Below are 16,160 nucleotides of genomic sequence, written 5' to 3' on the forward strand. Positions count from 1 at the left end.
ATAATAATTTAAAATAAATTACAGGGAGAAAAGAACTTTTCTTTATCAAAATGAATTATTCAAGGCTAAGTGTGGTGGTACGTACCTATAATCCCAGCACTCAGAAGGCTGAGGCAGGAGGATTTTGAATATGACCCTAGCCTGGGCTACATAGCAACATTCTATCTCAAAATACAAAACCAGAAAGGGACTTGGTGGCACAGTGCTTGCCTGGGCCTTAAAAAGAAAAAAAAAAAACCTTACTCAGGCCATTAATACTCACCTCTGGAACTCAGAAGCCAGATACTGGGCTAAGGTTTCTGTGAAATGTGCGCCCCCAATGTGATCATCAGTGTTTGTTGAAAGAACCCGATACATTCCACTGTTAACTTCCACCACACTGAGAGACAATGATGTTCCTCCAAGCTTAAATACCAAAACATTGCTTCAAGACAAAGAGAAAAATGGGTAACTCATCGGTGAATGGTAATACTTTAAAGCCAGCCTGTACTTTAATGTGTTTAAATTACAATGAGGAAATAATTTCAGATGAGTGACCGAGTTCTAAGTAGTCACTCACTGGTGAATTCAGCCTTGAGCTCAGACCTAAAGCCAAATCAATGTTCTTTTTACTTAAGCAGAGTTCAAAACAGCGACTTTTCAAAGTAAATTAAAGAGATTTATGATTGTTATGAATTTTAACAGAATCAAATATAAAAACCCTATGTTAATATTATACAAACCATTTCAGCACTCCATGAACCTAAAACATGGAATACTATAAGCCAATTTCTTATTTTCCGTGTATTAAAATTCATAATTTCCAATATTTTATGCTTATCTAGTTACCTAAAAATAATTTCCTAGTGACTTATGCATATTGGTTTCTCTGTGAAAAACTGAATGGGATGAAACAGGGAAAGTTAACACAATTTCTGAATTAATCTCTCGAAATGTGCATGGCCATGAGATCCGCTAAGACAAATGTAGACAGCTAAATTAGAAATAAGCGTTATCTTCCTATTTCACCACCAAAAGAAGCCTTGCGTCCTCATGCTGGATTTCCTCTATCTCCTGCCACATCAAATACACATAAATAATATACACTGTGTCTAAACATGTCTAAAATCTGGAACTGGTAGTAAGACAGTGCCTAGCTTCAGCTGGACCTCAGAGAGGTCTATAATTACCCAATGTTCCTTCACTAAAGAGACAGGATGAGGGTGACAGAAGATGATCTCAACTTCCGTCTTTCCCTGCCTCTTAAGTGCTTGAAAAAGCTGAAAAGCTCTAGGTGAAAGTTTCACATGTCTCTCATATGTAAAGGTTGGGCACCATTCTTAAGGACATACTTGCTATAATCTAAAATGTTTTCTGCACTGAAAAAGCATGTTTTTTTTTTTTTTTTTACCTCTTCCCAGTAGGCTGGTCTTGTCCAATCCCATAAGCAAGAAGGGCCGCAGATGGCTCATGTATTAATCGCAACACATTGAATCCAGCAGCTCCAGCTGCTTCTCTGTGAACAATTTGCTCTCATGAATTTAGTGTCACAACATGTTCAATTCTATACTTTTAGAGATGCTCTGCTAGCAAGTTTACACAATAGCAAATGAGATTTCATAAGCAGACCCAGAGTGCAATGACTGCTAGAAGCAGGAAATGCCCAGAGCCTATTTTCTTGATAAAACAGTATGTGCTGACACTGAATAAAAAAAGAATAAACTCTCAAGGCTGCAGGGGTGATGGTGGCTCAGTCAGTAAATGGCCTACTGTGTAAACATGAGAATTTGAGTTTAGATCTCCAGTACCCACATGAAGTCAAGTGTGGTGGTGCATTTCTGTAACCCCAGTGCTGTGTGTGTGTGTGTGTGTGTAGAGGAAGATCTCTGGAGCTTGTTGGGCTAGGCAGCCTAGGCAAAGGATGAGTGCCAGGTTCAGTGAGACCCGAGTGCGGTGTGTGTGTGTGTGTGTGTGTGTGTGTGTGTGTGTGTGTGTAGAGGAAGATCTCTGGAGCTTGTTGGGCTAGGCAGCCTAGGCAAAGGATGAGTGCCAGGTTCAGTGAGACCCGGTCTCAAAAGATAAGGTAAGGCTGGTGATGGCTCAGTGGGTTAAGAGCACTTTATTGCTTGTCTAGAGGACCCAAGTTCAATTAATTCCCAGCACCTACATCAAGTGGCTCACAACCACCTGTAACTCTAGCTCCAGGGGATCTGATGACTTCATGTGGTCTCTGGGGGTACCTGCACTCACATGCACAAATCCCTACCCCCACAACACACCCACAATTAAAAATAATAAAAATAAATCTTAAAAAAAAAGATCAAGGGGCTGGAGAGATGGCTCAGCAGTTAAAAACACTGGCTGTTCTTATAGAAGACCCAAGTTCGAATCCCAGCACCCACATGGCAACTAATAACTGTCTGTAACTCCAGTTCCAGAGGATCCAACAGCTTCTTCTGTTTTCTGCAGGCTTGCACGACATGAGTGTACTTACCCTACATGCAGGCAACTCCAGCCAGAGGATCCAACAGCTTCTTCTGTTTTCTGCAGGCTTGCACGACATGAGTGTACTTACCCTACATGCAGGCAATACATAAAATAAAAATAATAATTTTTTAAAAAAAGATGAAGTGGAGAGTGATTGAGGAAGACACTAGGTGTGTTTGCCTCTGGTCTTCACATGCACCTGCACACACACATGCACTACATACACACAGATACATACACAAAAGGAAAAAAACTCTAAAAATATCTGTTTGGGGCTGGAGAGATGGCTTAGCAATTAAGAGCACTGGCTACTCTCACAGAGAACTGGGGTTCAATTCCCAGCACCCACATGGTGGCTAACAACGGTCCATAACTCTAGTTCCAGTAATTACTCCAGTCATCGCACAAACACCTTTGAAGATTAAATCTAGCATTTCTGGTTGGATGTTAAGATCTGAGATTAAAATAATCATCAGCCTTCTTTTGACTTCTGGGCATTGCAGGATACAGGTGCACTTACTTACATGCAGGCAATACAATCATACACATAAATATTTAAAAATTTATGTTTATTTAAAACAAGGTTCATTTAGGTGGGCATAGTGGTGTACATCCTTAATCCTAGCACTTGGGAGACAGAGGCAGGAGGATCTCCGTGAGATCTTTAGGCCAGCTTGGTTTATATAGTTCCAAGTCAGTTGGGGCTACAGGGAGAGCTTGGGGGTGGGGTCTCACTTTTTCTGAAGTCTTTTGGGTTCTGAAACACTAGGAGAGGCATCTTGCATCCAAATTATTCAGAACATCCCATCGGAAACAATTACTGCATATTACTGTGATCACAGATAACTCTGAGCAGCCAAAACTGCAGCTCATTCATCTTGTATTCAACCCTGAATACCGGTATGCATGCTGATTAAGATATAATCACATGAACACCTGTAAAGACTATATCTAACATTTTTGGTTGGATGTTAAGATCTGAGATAAATAATCATCATTAGTTTCTACAATTGTATATTCTTATGTAAATTCACACATAAGCCTCTCTTACATGAAACAGGTAAAGTATCAGGTTAACCAGTAATTAAAAGCATTTCCAATCAAAACCCACAGCATCTAATATTTAGCTATCTTGGGGCACTTCATAAAAGATTAATAGTATTACCAAGAAAATGATTTTAAAATACCATTGTATTGGCTAAGGTATAATATACTTTTATTGAGTGCAATTTGGGTTTCTTTCAGTTAACCAAATAAAATAAACTCTGTTACACTTACCCAAGAGCATTTTTTTGCTTTTCTCCAAAATCAAATGGAACAGTAATAACTACATCATTTGCATCTGAGCCCAAGACAGAATGTGCTGTTTCTGTACATTTAAAAATAAAAAATAAAACAAAAAAAACAACAAAAAAACAAATTGCTGATGACACACAAAAACAATGAAATAAGACTTTGTGAGGTTTCTTAGTCGATGCCCAAGATTTCCTCTTTGAACAGATGCTCCAACACACTTCATTGAGCCCCTGTCAACCTCCCTCTGGTGGCTCCTAAAACACGTAGCACTTCTTGCGGGTTTTGGTGACGGCTTGTGGACCAGGTACTTTTCAAAGTCTCAGAGCCTCAACAACTTCCAAATTAGATTGGGTTCCAGGGCACACACTTCAAGTGTACCAATGTGAAGACGCATCACATTAAACGTACACATTAAAGTGCTGCTTTCCACGTCACAAGACCTTAACAGCTTCCAAGCTGAATTAAGCCTTGTAAAGAATCCACTCCAGAATTTCCCACACGTCCACAGAATGTCACTCAGCTCACTGAGCCTTTGTCTGATATGATAAAATCAGACCTGAATAATCTTGAGAGGGCACTGCCAATATTGAAGTTCTGAGAATGTTAATTTAGGCCCATCTACTGGCATTACAGTTTGAACATTTGAAAGCTAAATGTTCCAAAAACAATATTCAACATGCTTTTGATTTTTAGAATTTTTTTTTTCCCACTTCAGAATTTTGGATCAAGGATTTGGCAACTATCCCCAAATCAGAAAAATTCTGAAATTTTAAATACTTCTGGTCCCAAGCATTCTAGATAAGGATACTCAAACTGTACTTCAGGGAAGGTAAGTTCAAGGTAAGCTAGTCAGTGGCCAAACCAGATCTAGTTTAGGTGTCCTGACTGCCAATTTGCTGAGTTACTGTTTTTCTCAGTATGCTGTGTTCATGCATGTCAAGGTACTTGTGTGTGCACAGATCAAAGGACAACTGCAGGTGCTGTTCATTTTTTTTTTTGGTCTTTTTGAGACAGAGTCTCCTTGTAGCCCCAGCTGTCCTGGAACTCACTATGTAGACCAGGCTGGCCTTGAACTCACAGAGATCCACCTGCCTCTGCCTCCTGAGTGCTGGGATTAAAGGCATACACCACCATGCCTGGCTCAACTTTTTTTTTTTGAGACAGGTTCTAACTGTCCTGGAACTCACTAAATAGGTCAAGCTGGCTGGCAGCGAGTTGCAGGCATTCACCTGTCTCTGCTTTCCTAATACTGGGAGAACCAATATCCCAAATCTATTTCTTTTGTCTTTTTGAGACAGGGTCTCCTTGTAGCCCCAGCTGTCCTGGAACTAACTATGTAGACCAGGCTGGCCTCGAACTCACAGAGATCCGCCTGCCTCTGCCTCCCAAGTGCTGGGATTAAAGGCGTGCACCACCACACCCAGCAATATCCCAAATCTTTTTAAGGTTCATTTAAAATTAACAGGTAAGAACTGGGCATGGTAGCACACGAATTTAGTACCAGGCAGGGGCAGGCAGATCTCTGTGAGTTCAAGGCCAGCCTGGTCTACATAGAGGGTTCAGGCCAACTGGGGCCACAGGGAAACCCTGTCTCAAAAAGACCAAAAAAATAAACACCCCCCCCCCAAAAAAAAAACCCACACCAATTAACAGTTAAGACAGGCTTGGTGGCGTGTGCCTTTAATCCTAGCATTCAGGAGGTAGAGGAGGCAGATGTCTGTGAGATTAAGGCCAGCCTGGTCTACATAGTAAGTTCCAGGCCAGATAATGCTACGGGGAGACCCTATCTTAAAAATAACACCCCGGCCAAAAAAAAAAAAAAAAAAAAAAAAAAACAACCCAAAATAAAGTTAGTAGTACCTTTCATTTTACTAAATATCAGTCTGGCAACATCTTCTGGATTAACAAATTTTGTTTCTTCTCCAGTATCTATTTCATATCGTAATTTCCCATTTTTCTCAATAACCTAAAAAAAAAAAAATTGTATTAACTACAGATTCATTTAAATAAAAACATGACCTTTGGCAATTAATTACTTTGTGTAACAAGGAGGTACAGGAACCATACTCACTAAACATTTACTCTCCAAGATGTATTTCTGAGCCTGTGGATCATCACAGCTGTCCATAAGAGATAAAGATAGCTCAGCATTAAAATTAGTAGATAAGTAAAGTTTAAAGTATGTTTCAATACCATCAAATATCAAACTACAACAAAATTATTGAACTGATCGATAAGAGGCCAGAATTAAATGGAATATTTACAAGTTATGCTAATTAAATTACACTTTGCATTGAAAAGTAATGTTTTTCACCTTGCCATGCATTTTTGAATGACTTTTAATACTATGAATGGTTTTATATCCTAGACTTTCATACCTCTGACCCTGAAGATCCAACCACCAAGACTAAAGGGTAAGATTGTACACTCAGGGTAAAGACATAATCTCACCTTTGTTGTTTGGTTTCTAAACAAAATCAACCCCCAAACCAAAATACTGAGCAAAAGCAGGAATGTTGTACATGGGAAGTTGTACTCCCATAGGCATATACAAATAAAATTATAGATGCCCCATATAAAATGCTTAATAACTATTTATGAAATGAAAAATGGTTATGTTGTTCAAGATGTTAATACTAACAATATTTTCACATTTACAACCTAATCAATTCTTGTACTATCAAGTGGGATAGCTCTGGTCTATGTTATTTTAGAGATAAGCATGTTTAGGAAGTGGTAATTACTTATAATCTAATAAAGGGCAAAGCCTAGACTTGACCCCAGGCTACACTAAGCATCCTACTTTGTAGTCTTGTAAGGAACTGTGGCTATTTTATATAGAAACCAGTCTTAAATGTTTACTAACAGCTGAAAATTAATAGCTGCTAATTGTGAGTTCTAGGGCATCTGAGGACCTTAACCTATGTAAATTCAAGAGACAAAGGGGTTTTAAATAAGCTAATTTGGTTTAGATCTGTGTAATTACTTGCAGATTCATGTTCCTCTTTTGTCGCCCAAAAATTAAGAACCAGGAGGACAAAGCCAACTAGCCCCTAACTGGCCACATCAGATCTTCAGTATAAAGTTGAGTATCCTTTTTATGAAACTGCCTTTTCCTCCCTTTTTCTAAGCCTTATAGTCCATACCAAATAGTTTAAGAGTAGAACAAAAAAAGATGAAGTACATTCAGAGTGAGATCTTGCACCCATGTAATAATTTCATCAGAAGATTGACATGTTTAGAACTCAAGCTGACTAGGATAACTTATTCTATTATATATAGGTTAACTACCACTAAGACAGGGTAATCTTCAAGGAAGGGTATTTTATGGAATTTACAGAACTCTTAGAAACCCATCATTTCTCAGCTCATGCAGAGGGCCTCTTTCATTTGAGGACAGAACACACATGTAGCTTGGAGGGCCACACATACATAAGACACCAGAGACGCACAGGCAGCCATGCAGAAAGCAGAGAAGGGAGGTGACAAAGGACCACAGTTAAAATTACAAAGTAGCGGACAGACCCACAACTATACATAAGTTAAAACTTTATTTGTCCACACCAGGATTAAGTTATGTAACAGAAAAACAAGGGTTGTGGGAGGCTGGTATACATAGCACCTCTTTCATATCATGGCCTTTAGGTGGTGTTAATCCTATCAGTACATCACAACCTTTTATCAACAATGCAATGTTCACTTTCTCCTCAAGCATCTCTTACACATCAGGCCCCTGGACTGGACTGGACAACAGGAGCACTTAAGTGCTATGGGGTCTCCTCTACTCCTGCTACATTACAGTGCCTACATGTCCAACAGTGTACACTCATCGTTCAGATCCTCACAACACCCCTGTGAGGTAGGGAGGTAGGTAAGTAGGACAATTGTTAGTTTCCATGTAGATAAGGAGCCTGAGTTACAGAATGGTGAAGCTTCTTGGAGATCCAGGTAGCAATGGGTGGGCCTGGGGCTTTAAGCAGGGTTTCCCAGCCTGCTTTCTTGTACATGGTCTCCACTATTGTGACTTCCCCTCAGTATTTTTGTAGGTTTTCTTACTAACTTCTCCAGGACCTTTCCCTTGAGTTTTATTCTCCTGGGTTTTGCCCATTATACTTTTCACAAGACTACCTCCAAACTTCAGCTCCATTTCTGTTCCTTAGCATTTCTCTTATCTCAAACAAATCCCTATCTATATATTTTGCTACCATTAGAATTCTGTGGTACAGGTCTAATTCTCCTTAAAGTACTTCCCTGTTTTTCCAGAAAACTTACTATCTATATTAGCCTCATTTGGTTACAACAGACATGTATCTATCTTTGCACATAATGGCCTAAAACGAGATCAAGTACATCTCTACATCCACCTCAATCCCTTTCCCTGAAAGGATGTCCAGTGTGGTGCTCAGAACTTCACTGGCACATTAACAAACATTAATACCATACAGTGCTTCCTCAAATACAATCATTAGCAGTATTTCAATCTAGAGATAAAATAAATTGAGGCACAAATAGGGTGTTATCCAATGAAAACAACTGCCACAGGATGAGTCCAGTTCTACCAAGATTCTGGTGCATTCTACCACTCACTGCTTCATGTAGCAGTGCCCATTCCTACAGCAGCTTGTCCCTGCTCCTTATTCCGGGCTCCAGGGAGGTTCCACCCTTGTTTCATCCATTTATCAATTTTCATTTCCAGCTTCTAGGAAGCACCTGACTGCAATGCACAAAACAAAAGCTCTCCAACACACCTGACTCAATTTTTCCCTAGGTTCTTAACTGCAAGAAAGCATTTTAAATCCCCAAGACTCCTACTTCTGCTTCCCGAAAGTACTCTGAAAAGCACTAAAGCCTTAAGTTAGTTCAGTATGGCCAATAGCAGCTCTTTCAAAAGTCCACTGGAAATGTTATCACCTTCATCTCTCCCACAGATGTTATGTTGGGGTGAGGGGAGTGTATCTGTGGAGGGCTTGTACTTAAAGGGAGTTATCTTTGGAGAATGGTCTTTATCCGTATTACCTTCTAGAAGCCTCAAAGCTAAAGGCAAAACAAAGCTGCTCTCTTCTACTATATGCCATTAACTAGATGAACTTGTTTATACCATTTGGAAACATGTGATCTTGGAAAGTTCCCTAGAAGGAAAATTTTCTAGACGTCCCCTCTATAACAGGTAAGGCCATAAAACCAAAAAACCAGCTAACAACTAAGAGACTGGAAACTGATACAATCCAAGCTGTTTCCACAATGTTCAAGTGGAAACCAAATGTAAACATGTAACTTATGCATATATGAAATGCAAAGAATTTACTTACACTTACTATTTTATGAAATAGCCAGTATTTCACCATATCAGAAATTACCAATATGAAACATTAACATAGTACTGTGGTTTCCCATCAGCTCTCAATTATACCCTTATCTCACTAGGAACCAGTAGAATGAAGAAAAGCTGGCTTGACTATGAGAAGTACTTACAAGTAGAGAGCCAGAGGAAGAGGTACAAATACACATTGTGGCTGCAGAGTGAGCCAAAGAGAAATTCAGAAAAGTCATGAGGTCATAGCACACCGATCTTATAAACTAATGTGTTTAACCTAGCCTCAGCAAGGTCATAGGCATTAAGAACTTACATGTGTATAGTGCTTTCAAACTTTTAAACCCTTTCACATCTATTAGCCATTTGATCCTCACAACAACCCTGTGAGGTAGGCAGAACAGGAGTTATTATCCCCTTTTTCCCTTTACAGATGAGGTAAAAGAAACTGCCTCACATTAGTGAGGGAGCCAGGACAAACTAGCTCTCTTGGATTTGGTTCCTTCTGGTTTCTGTTAGGCCACCCTTCCATTTCTCAGAAGTGGAGAATCTTGGGAAGAGGAACTCATAAGCATATTGCTACTGTTCTGTATATCAATAGTTCGTCTATCTCTTTTCTGAAGACACAGTTAAGGAACCAGGGTTCGAGAAGGCAGGTGTTGGAAGTAAACTCGTATCAGTTTGGGAAATATATCCTTTCGCAATCAGTTCCTAGCTTTTGGTATTGGAAATCAACTTCTGAAGCAACTTTTCCAGCCCTAGCTGAAAAGCGCCAGTTGCTTCTTCCACTGCTGTTGCCAAGCGCCTGACAGCGGTGACAGCATCCCTGTGCAGCTCGTTGGCAGTGTCTTGCTGGGCACTGGCCTCCTCACCAATAGCAATCAGCCTGTCCAGCTTCTCTTCCTCTCTCTTGGAGAGTTCTCGTGCCAACCGCCTGTTTTCTGCCAACTCAGCCGCAATTGTCCTGGCCACTGAGCGCCTTCTTCGCCTTGCCCACCGTGGAGGGGGCTCACTGGTCAGAGGTCTATCCCTGCCCGAGATAAAAGCAACACTGGAAGAAGAGCCTGCAGGGTGCGGTGTGGAGGCTGCCCCGAGAGGGGTTCGGCTGCTGCTGGTGCAGGGACTGGACTCCCTCGACACAGTCGACACAGTCAGTCTGGTCATAGGGCTGCTCTGACAGGGAGCAACTGCACCTCTGAAAAGGTTGTGGGAGCTGCTGTAGGTGGGGGTCCCTTGAGAGCACCCTGAAAAACAAAGCAACAATGTTGCAAAGAGGACATTCCTGCTAAGGGAATGCTTGAAGCTGACAGCAGAGCTGAGAAAAGTCATAAAACTAGGTAGTTTTGGGAAGGCCTTTCTACAAAGGACTGAATTAAAAAAAAAAAAAAAAAAAAAAAGACTGGGTCTCACTATGTAGCCCTGGCTAACTTAACTCACAGCAATCTGCCTGCCTTTGCCTCCTCCCCAGCGCTGGGATTAAAGGTGTATGACACCACTAGCCTACTATGTGATCTAAGAATGCATCTTTAATGTGGATATTTTGGCCTGCTGAATCATCTCTACAACTTTCCCTGTGTGTTCTTGAGCCCCTTTCCATGTAGATATCTAACCCATTCTTTCCCCATATATTCCCAACTACCAATTACGATAATGCCCAAGGCTGGATAAACATACTCAGTGATAAGAATACTTTGCCAGGCATGCACAAATAATGCCCAAACTAGTTTCTTCTAAAGAGCATGCCTTCTAGGTATGAAGAGTTTGACTACCTTATATACCTAGGATCATAGTTAGAAACTTGGAGCCCTTCTTTATTCTTAGATTAAAAAATAGGGGGTGTGTACAATCAGACAGAAACTAGGATTATGTCCAAGAGGGCACCATCTACACTTTTACCACTATTTTAGAACCAAGTGATTCTGAGAACCTAGCCCTTCGAATGCCTGGGAGTTACCTGCACCTGAGGATTCATCCCAGGAGTCCTCAAGGTCACTGGCTTCTGGCATCGGGTCACTGATTCTCAGATGACAATCCTCATTCGATTCTTTAACTGTTTGTAAGCCAGGCTGATGACCAGCCGCCCGAGTCCTTCTTGCTTTCTGCATGCTGGGTCCCTTTTCCCCGGTAGTATCAGAAGTCACCAAGTTCTGGTCACAGTACTTGGCCCAAGCAGCAGCCTCCATTAAGTGGTCTGGGTCAGAGACTATCTGATTTCGAAGAAGCCGATCCAATGTATCATAAAAAGGACAGTGGGGTGGATCACCTATACTTGTAGCATGGGCGACATAGGCCTTTAAATACAGCGCCTTCAGAACTTTAAACTTGGAGCGGCATTGGCGCTCCGTGCGCCGGAAGCCTTCCTGCTGCATCCGCTTAGACACGGCCTGATAGACACCTGCATTATGATGCATAGTCTGGAGGCGCTGAATATACTCTGCCTCGCCTAGTATGGAAAGAAGAGTTTGTGTCTCCTGTCTGGACCACCGGATGCCTGTACTGCTACTGGTGGTGGCCATGGTGGGCTGGGAAGAAACACTACTGAAGCTCCGGGGCAGCGGGGTGAACACTTGAAGGTGGGGAACTTGGTGTGCGCTCACGTATATATCCAGGAGCCAGGCGGTTCTTTCCTCTCAAGGCTAATTGTTGAGAAGCTAGGTCCGAGGACTGCACTTCCGGCTGGAAGGCCACAGGGGAATGAGAGTTACAGGAAGGGTATAAGGATCATTTTGGCAGCAAGATAAGAACTACCTGCATGTAGATCACAGACAGGCACATGGCCGGGATATGTGCCGCCAAACTTAATGGCTTGGTAACAAAAGGCTGAGACTGGTCCAACCATGACTTGGTAAAAATGACCTTTGTCTGGTAGTCAGGCTGAGGAGGAAAATAACCTGGACATAAGGCAGCTAATAGCACTAGTAAGACTATGGTGTAGCGGTGTGTCTGAAGAGTACTTGTCCTTTACTAACTTTGGATCAAATATCATGGTGTGTCTATGTGTTACCCATCTGACTTACTACTGCACTCGTTTGCTAAATGGAGTGAGAGCTGTTCAGCTAACAAAAAGAGTAGGGCACACTATAGCAGGTAACGGTCGTCAACATTTCTTAGCCATCTGTCCTCAAATGGCAGCATAAAGCAAACAAAAGCACCATTGGCTATCAGGGGTAGGTACACAGACATGTTCTGTAGTTTCATTGTACCAGTCAGTGAACTAAAGCACTACAGCAAATAACACACGGAATGCCTGTTTTGTTTTTAACAGCATATGAAAATGGAATTCTTGAAAAATAAAAAGGTACTTGGAAAAGCAAATTACTGGTTCCTCAGTAATTCCGGCTTCAAGATCCATTACATCTCCCCTTTTCCCCCCATTTACAATTCATAAAATACTTGATTTCAATTTATTTTTAATATGCTTAGTGCTGTTTTTTTTTTTTTTTTTTTTTTTTTTTTTTTTTTTTTTGTTTTTTTTATTTTTTTTTTTTGTGTATGTGTTTATTACTCACATGTGTTTGTTTTGGTGTGTGATACGGTCTCCTGTAGCCTCAGCTGGAACTCACTATGTAGACCAGGGTGGCCTCAATTTGAGATCCACCCACCTTTGCCTCCAAAATGCTGGAATTAAAACTGTGCAACCACACACTTTAACTGGTGCCACTTAGGATAGTTAAATATGCCCAGTTACTAACCTGAGGTTCAAGGATCTAAGAGTATAATCACAAAAATCTAAATTCTTTCCAAAATACTGTGATATCATAAATACAGGTAAGAGTCAGTAAAATACACATATGTAAGTGAAATAAATATTAAATCTAATCGACAATCTCCAAATTCTAAAATCAACACAAGGGAATGTCTATTACTTACATTCTTATTAAATGAAGTGGAAACGACAGAATGGGGTTGAGGTTTAGGAGACCTGAACTGCAGGTCTATCTGATTCACATCTTTAATTTAGAAAACACCACAAATTCTATGCATTTTGATTCCCCATCTATAAATAGCAAAAGACAGTATCTGTCTTAACACTTTTAAAAATGTTTCTTATTCTTATTTTATGTATATGAGTGTACCCAATGTTGTGCAATGCCCGAGGAGGTCAGACGGTAGTTAGTTGCCAAGAGGGTGCTGGAAACCGAACTTGAGTCCTCTGCAAGAGCAGCCAGTGCTCTTAACTGCTGAGCCATCTTCCCATCCTGTACCAGTTTTTACAGGGATATTGAAAGGTTTCAATAAAGTAACAGATGTGAAAGCACTTTGAAAATTTAAAAACACTCTTACTGAGCTGGGGGTGGTGGCATATGCCTTTAGTGCCAGCACTCAGGAAGCAAAGGCAAGTGGATTCCTGTGAGCTCAAGACCAGCCTGATCTACATAGTGAGTTCTAGGCAGCCAGCTGGTGCTACAGGGAGACCCTGTCTCAAAAAACCAAACCGAAACAAACAAAAATCCCCCCCTCTGTTCAACACTGCTACTTTATTGAAAATGACAATCCCTTAAATTGTTATGGTAATCTATAATTTGAGAAGACAGAAGTCTGGCGAAGTAAGCTTCTATAATCTTCAATTAAAGTTACAACACAGATGATTAACCTAATTCTTAAGATATTTATTAAGCTGTTTCTCTAATAATTAAATTTGTAAGTCAACTGGAATTCTCTAATAATTAAATTTGTATGTCAACTGGAAGTAGATTCCCAGAAAGTGTCACAAAGGGCCATAAGGAGAAAAACCAACAGCCGCTACACAAATTATGACTAGTTGTAAGAGATTCTGCAAAATTCAATCATCAAATGAGGCAGTCTTTAAATTCCAACAGCTATTCTAATTCACTCAGTTTAAGTCTTCTAAAAATGTGAAAAGTCCAATGTACCACCTCTGAATGGCACAAATTTATCAAGAGTAAATGAATGTCGGCATTTATCCATACTACCAAACCTGTTGTCAAGAATCAAAGATTTGAGCAAACCCAATCATTGAGAAATTGTAATACTAGTAATTAAAAGTTAAGTGCCCACTGGGGGACTCTCTAAAATGACTGTCATCAAACTGGAGCATCTCTATTTTCATTTTACATTAGGAGTTATACGCACACTTTTGTTACTGTATCTTAAAGCACTTTATTCCATACCTTCTGCCAAGGATCTGCTTTACTTTTATTACTGTATTTGCAATATTTCTTATTCTACTTTGCTTTGCTGCCAGTCCAACCACCTGGAAAAGAGCAACAGATTACAATGCATGTAATTTTTCATTATTTTCTAGCAGAAAAACGAGAACAGAGAGTACCTACCTGCTCATTTTCTGAGTAAGCAACAATGGCTGGAGTAACCCTGTCACCTGCATCATTTGCAACCACATCAGCCCGGCCATCCTAAAGAAAAGACAAGCAAGGATTAGTTCTTTTTAAATGGTACCCTCTCATTACTGTGGTTACTGTGGCATTTATGCCAGTCTCACTTGGACATCTAGGTGGAAAGAATGGCATATAAATCTCTGAACATTTCAGATTCAATCACCTCTTTTAGTTTCCTAGATTTTAAAAGAAACAACAGATTACAATGTATGTGATTTTTCATTATTTTCTAGCAGAAAAACGAGAACAGAGAGTACCTGCTCATTTTCTGAGTAAGCAACAATGGCTGGAGTAACCCTGTCACCTGCATCATTTGCAACCACATCAGCCCGGCCATCCTAAAGAAAAGACAAGCAAGGATTAGTTCTTTTTAAATGGTACCCTCTCATTACTGTGGTTACTGTGGCATTTATGCCAGTCTCACTTGGACATCTAGGTGGAAAGAATGGCATATAAATCTCTGAACATTTCAGATTCAATCACCTCTTTTAGTTTCCTAGATTTTAAAAGAAAGCTTCCAGTCTATAAAGAACTGCCTCCCTTTTTTTGGTCAGTCACCTCTACACGGTAAACCGAATCATACCTAACCATTCTACACTCAACAGTAAACATGGTTACATCATTTTTTTTTTTTTCCTTTTCTTCCTTTGCCCACAAATACACCTTATTTCCCTTTCTACAAACAAAGTCCCTTGGGACTTTACAAATCACTGCTTAAACAGCAGGTAAATTCATTGTGACAGCTGCTTTGCTACTGAGTAAAGGTCATACCTCCCCGACCAAGCTCTTAGTTTCAGAACGGCATCAAGTGTGTAAAGCAGTGTCAACTCTTCAGAATCAGGCAATCTTCACTAGGCTGCGTTCCACCTCGCTCTCGGTGGCCCAGAAATCTCAGAGACCGCTCACCTCCGGGAAGCCCGAGCCCGTGTGACCCCTGGGGCACCAGGAGCCTGCTGTCAGAAACCACCCCCACTCCTGCATTCAGGGGTCCAGGCGTCCCAGGTGTGCTTCCAGGTATCCTTATAACGACTAACCCAGCCCCGGGGACTCCTCCAGGCATCCAGAGGCTCGGACGGCCTCTGAGCCCCGAGGGCATCCTGTGCCCACATCCCCTAGGCTCCTCCAAGAATCCTCGCAGCCACCTCCGAACACTCGGTAAGTTTCACACCTCGGGGATTCCCGGGTATCCCGTGGCCTCTCAATCCCTGGGAACTCCTCAGGGGAGCCAGCAAACCTGATGTCCCGGCACCGCACGGAGCCGAGTCCCCAACACCCCTTCTGGACGTGTAACCTCCACGCGATCCAGGGAACCCCAAGCCGGAGCCCCAAGGAGGACCAGGCCGGGACCCCGTGGCTGTACCACTCGCCGGCCACCACGCTCCCAGGCCGGCCACCCCGCATCCTGACCACCGGGTGGCCGCCAGGAAGCCCAGAGCCAGCTTCCCCAGCCTCACCTTGTAGACGGCCACACAGGCCGACGTGCAGCCGAGGTGCACGCCGATGGCCGCCATGAGACGGTGGGGACCACGGCGGCGGCAACCACGGACCCCGGAAAGCCACAGCTAACCGCCTCGGAACAAGCTCAGCAGGCCCCGCAGAGACTTCGCGCTCCCGCCCGCCCACTGCGTCCGGTCCGTCTTGCCGGGCTTGCCACCAATTAGAGTGAAGCTCCCGCCTTCCCTCGCGAGAGGCCAGCCAATAGCTTTAGTGCCTCTCTCCGCGCTCCACTA

General features: G+C 41.9%; 1 protein-coding gene across 2 annotated transcripts in view; it reads right to left on the bottom strand.

Moving 5' to 3' along the window:
* Positions 1 to 16,076, bottom strand: part of Hspa14 (heat shock protein family A (Hsp70) member 14) — a 29,802-nt gene extending 13,726 nt beyond the window's left edge. The window contains exons 1-8 of one of the 2 annotated variants that reach the window (XM_008834344.2): positions 15,885 to 16,076; positions 14,688 to 14,768; positions 14,206 to 14,288; positions 5,834 to 5,882; positions 5,623 to 5,728; positions 3,745 to 3,835; positions 1,391 to 1,495; positions 263 to 424 (exon numbers count right to left, since the gene is read on the bottom strand). In XM_008834344.2, the coding sequence (XP_008832566.1) occupies positions 263 to 424; positions 1,391 to 1,495; positions 3,745 to 3,835; positions 5,623 to 5,728; positions 5,834 to 5,882; positions 14,206 to 14,288; positions 14,688 to 14,768; positions 15,885 to 15,941 (734 nt within the window). In that variant the 5' untranslated portion in view covers positions 15,942 to 16,076. Of the gene's footprint in view, positions 1 to 262; positions 425 to 1,390; positions 1,496 to 3,744; positions 3,836 to 5,622; positions 5,729 to 5,833; positions 5,883 to 14,205; positions 14,289 to 14,367; positions 14,463 to 14,687; positions 14,769 to 15,884 lie in introns of those variants that run through there. The other variant, XM_029564144.1, reaches the window with a different exon arrangement.
* Positions 16,077 to 16,160: the final 84 nt, after the last annotated feature.

This window comes from Nannospalax galili, unplaced genomic scaffold, assembly GCF_000622305.1.
Source record: "Nannospalax galili isolate Female #2095 unplaced genomic scaffold, S.galili_v1.0 scaffold677, whole genome shotgun sequence".
Classification (NCBI taxonomy): domain Eukaryota; kingdom Metazoa; phylum Chordata; class Mammalia; order Rodentia; family Spalacidae; genus Nannospalax; species Nannospalax galili.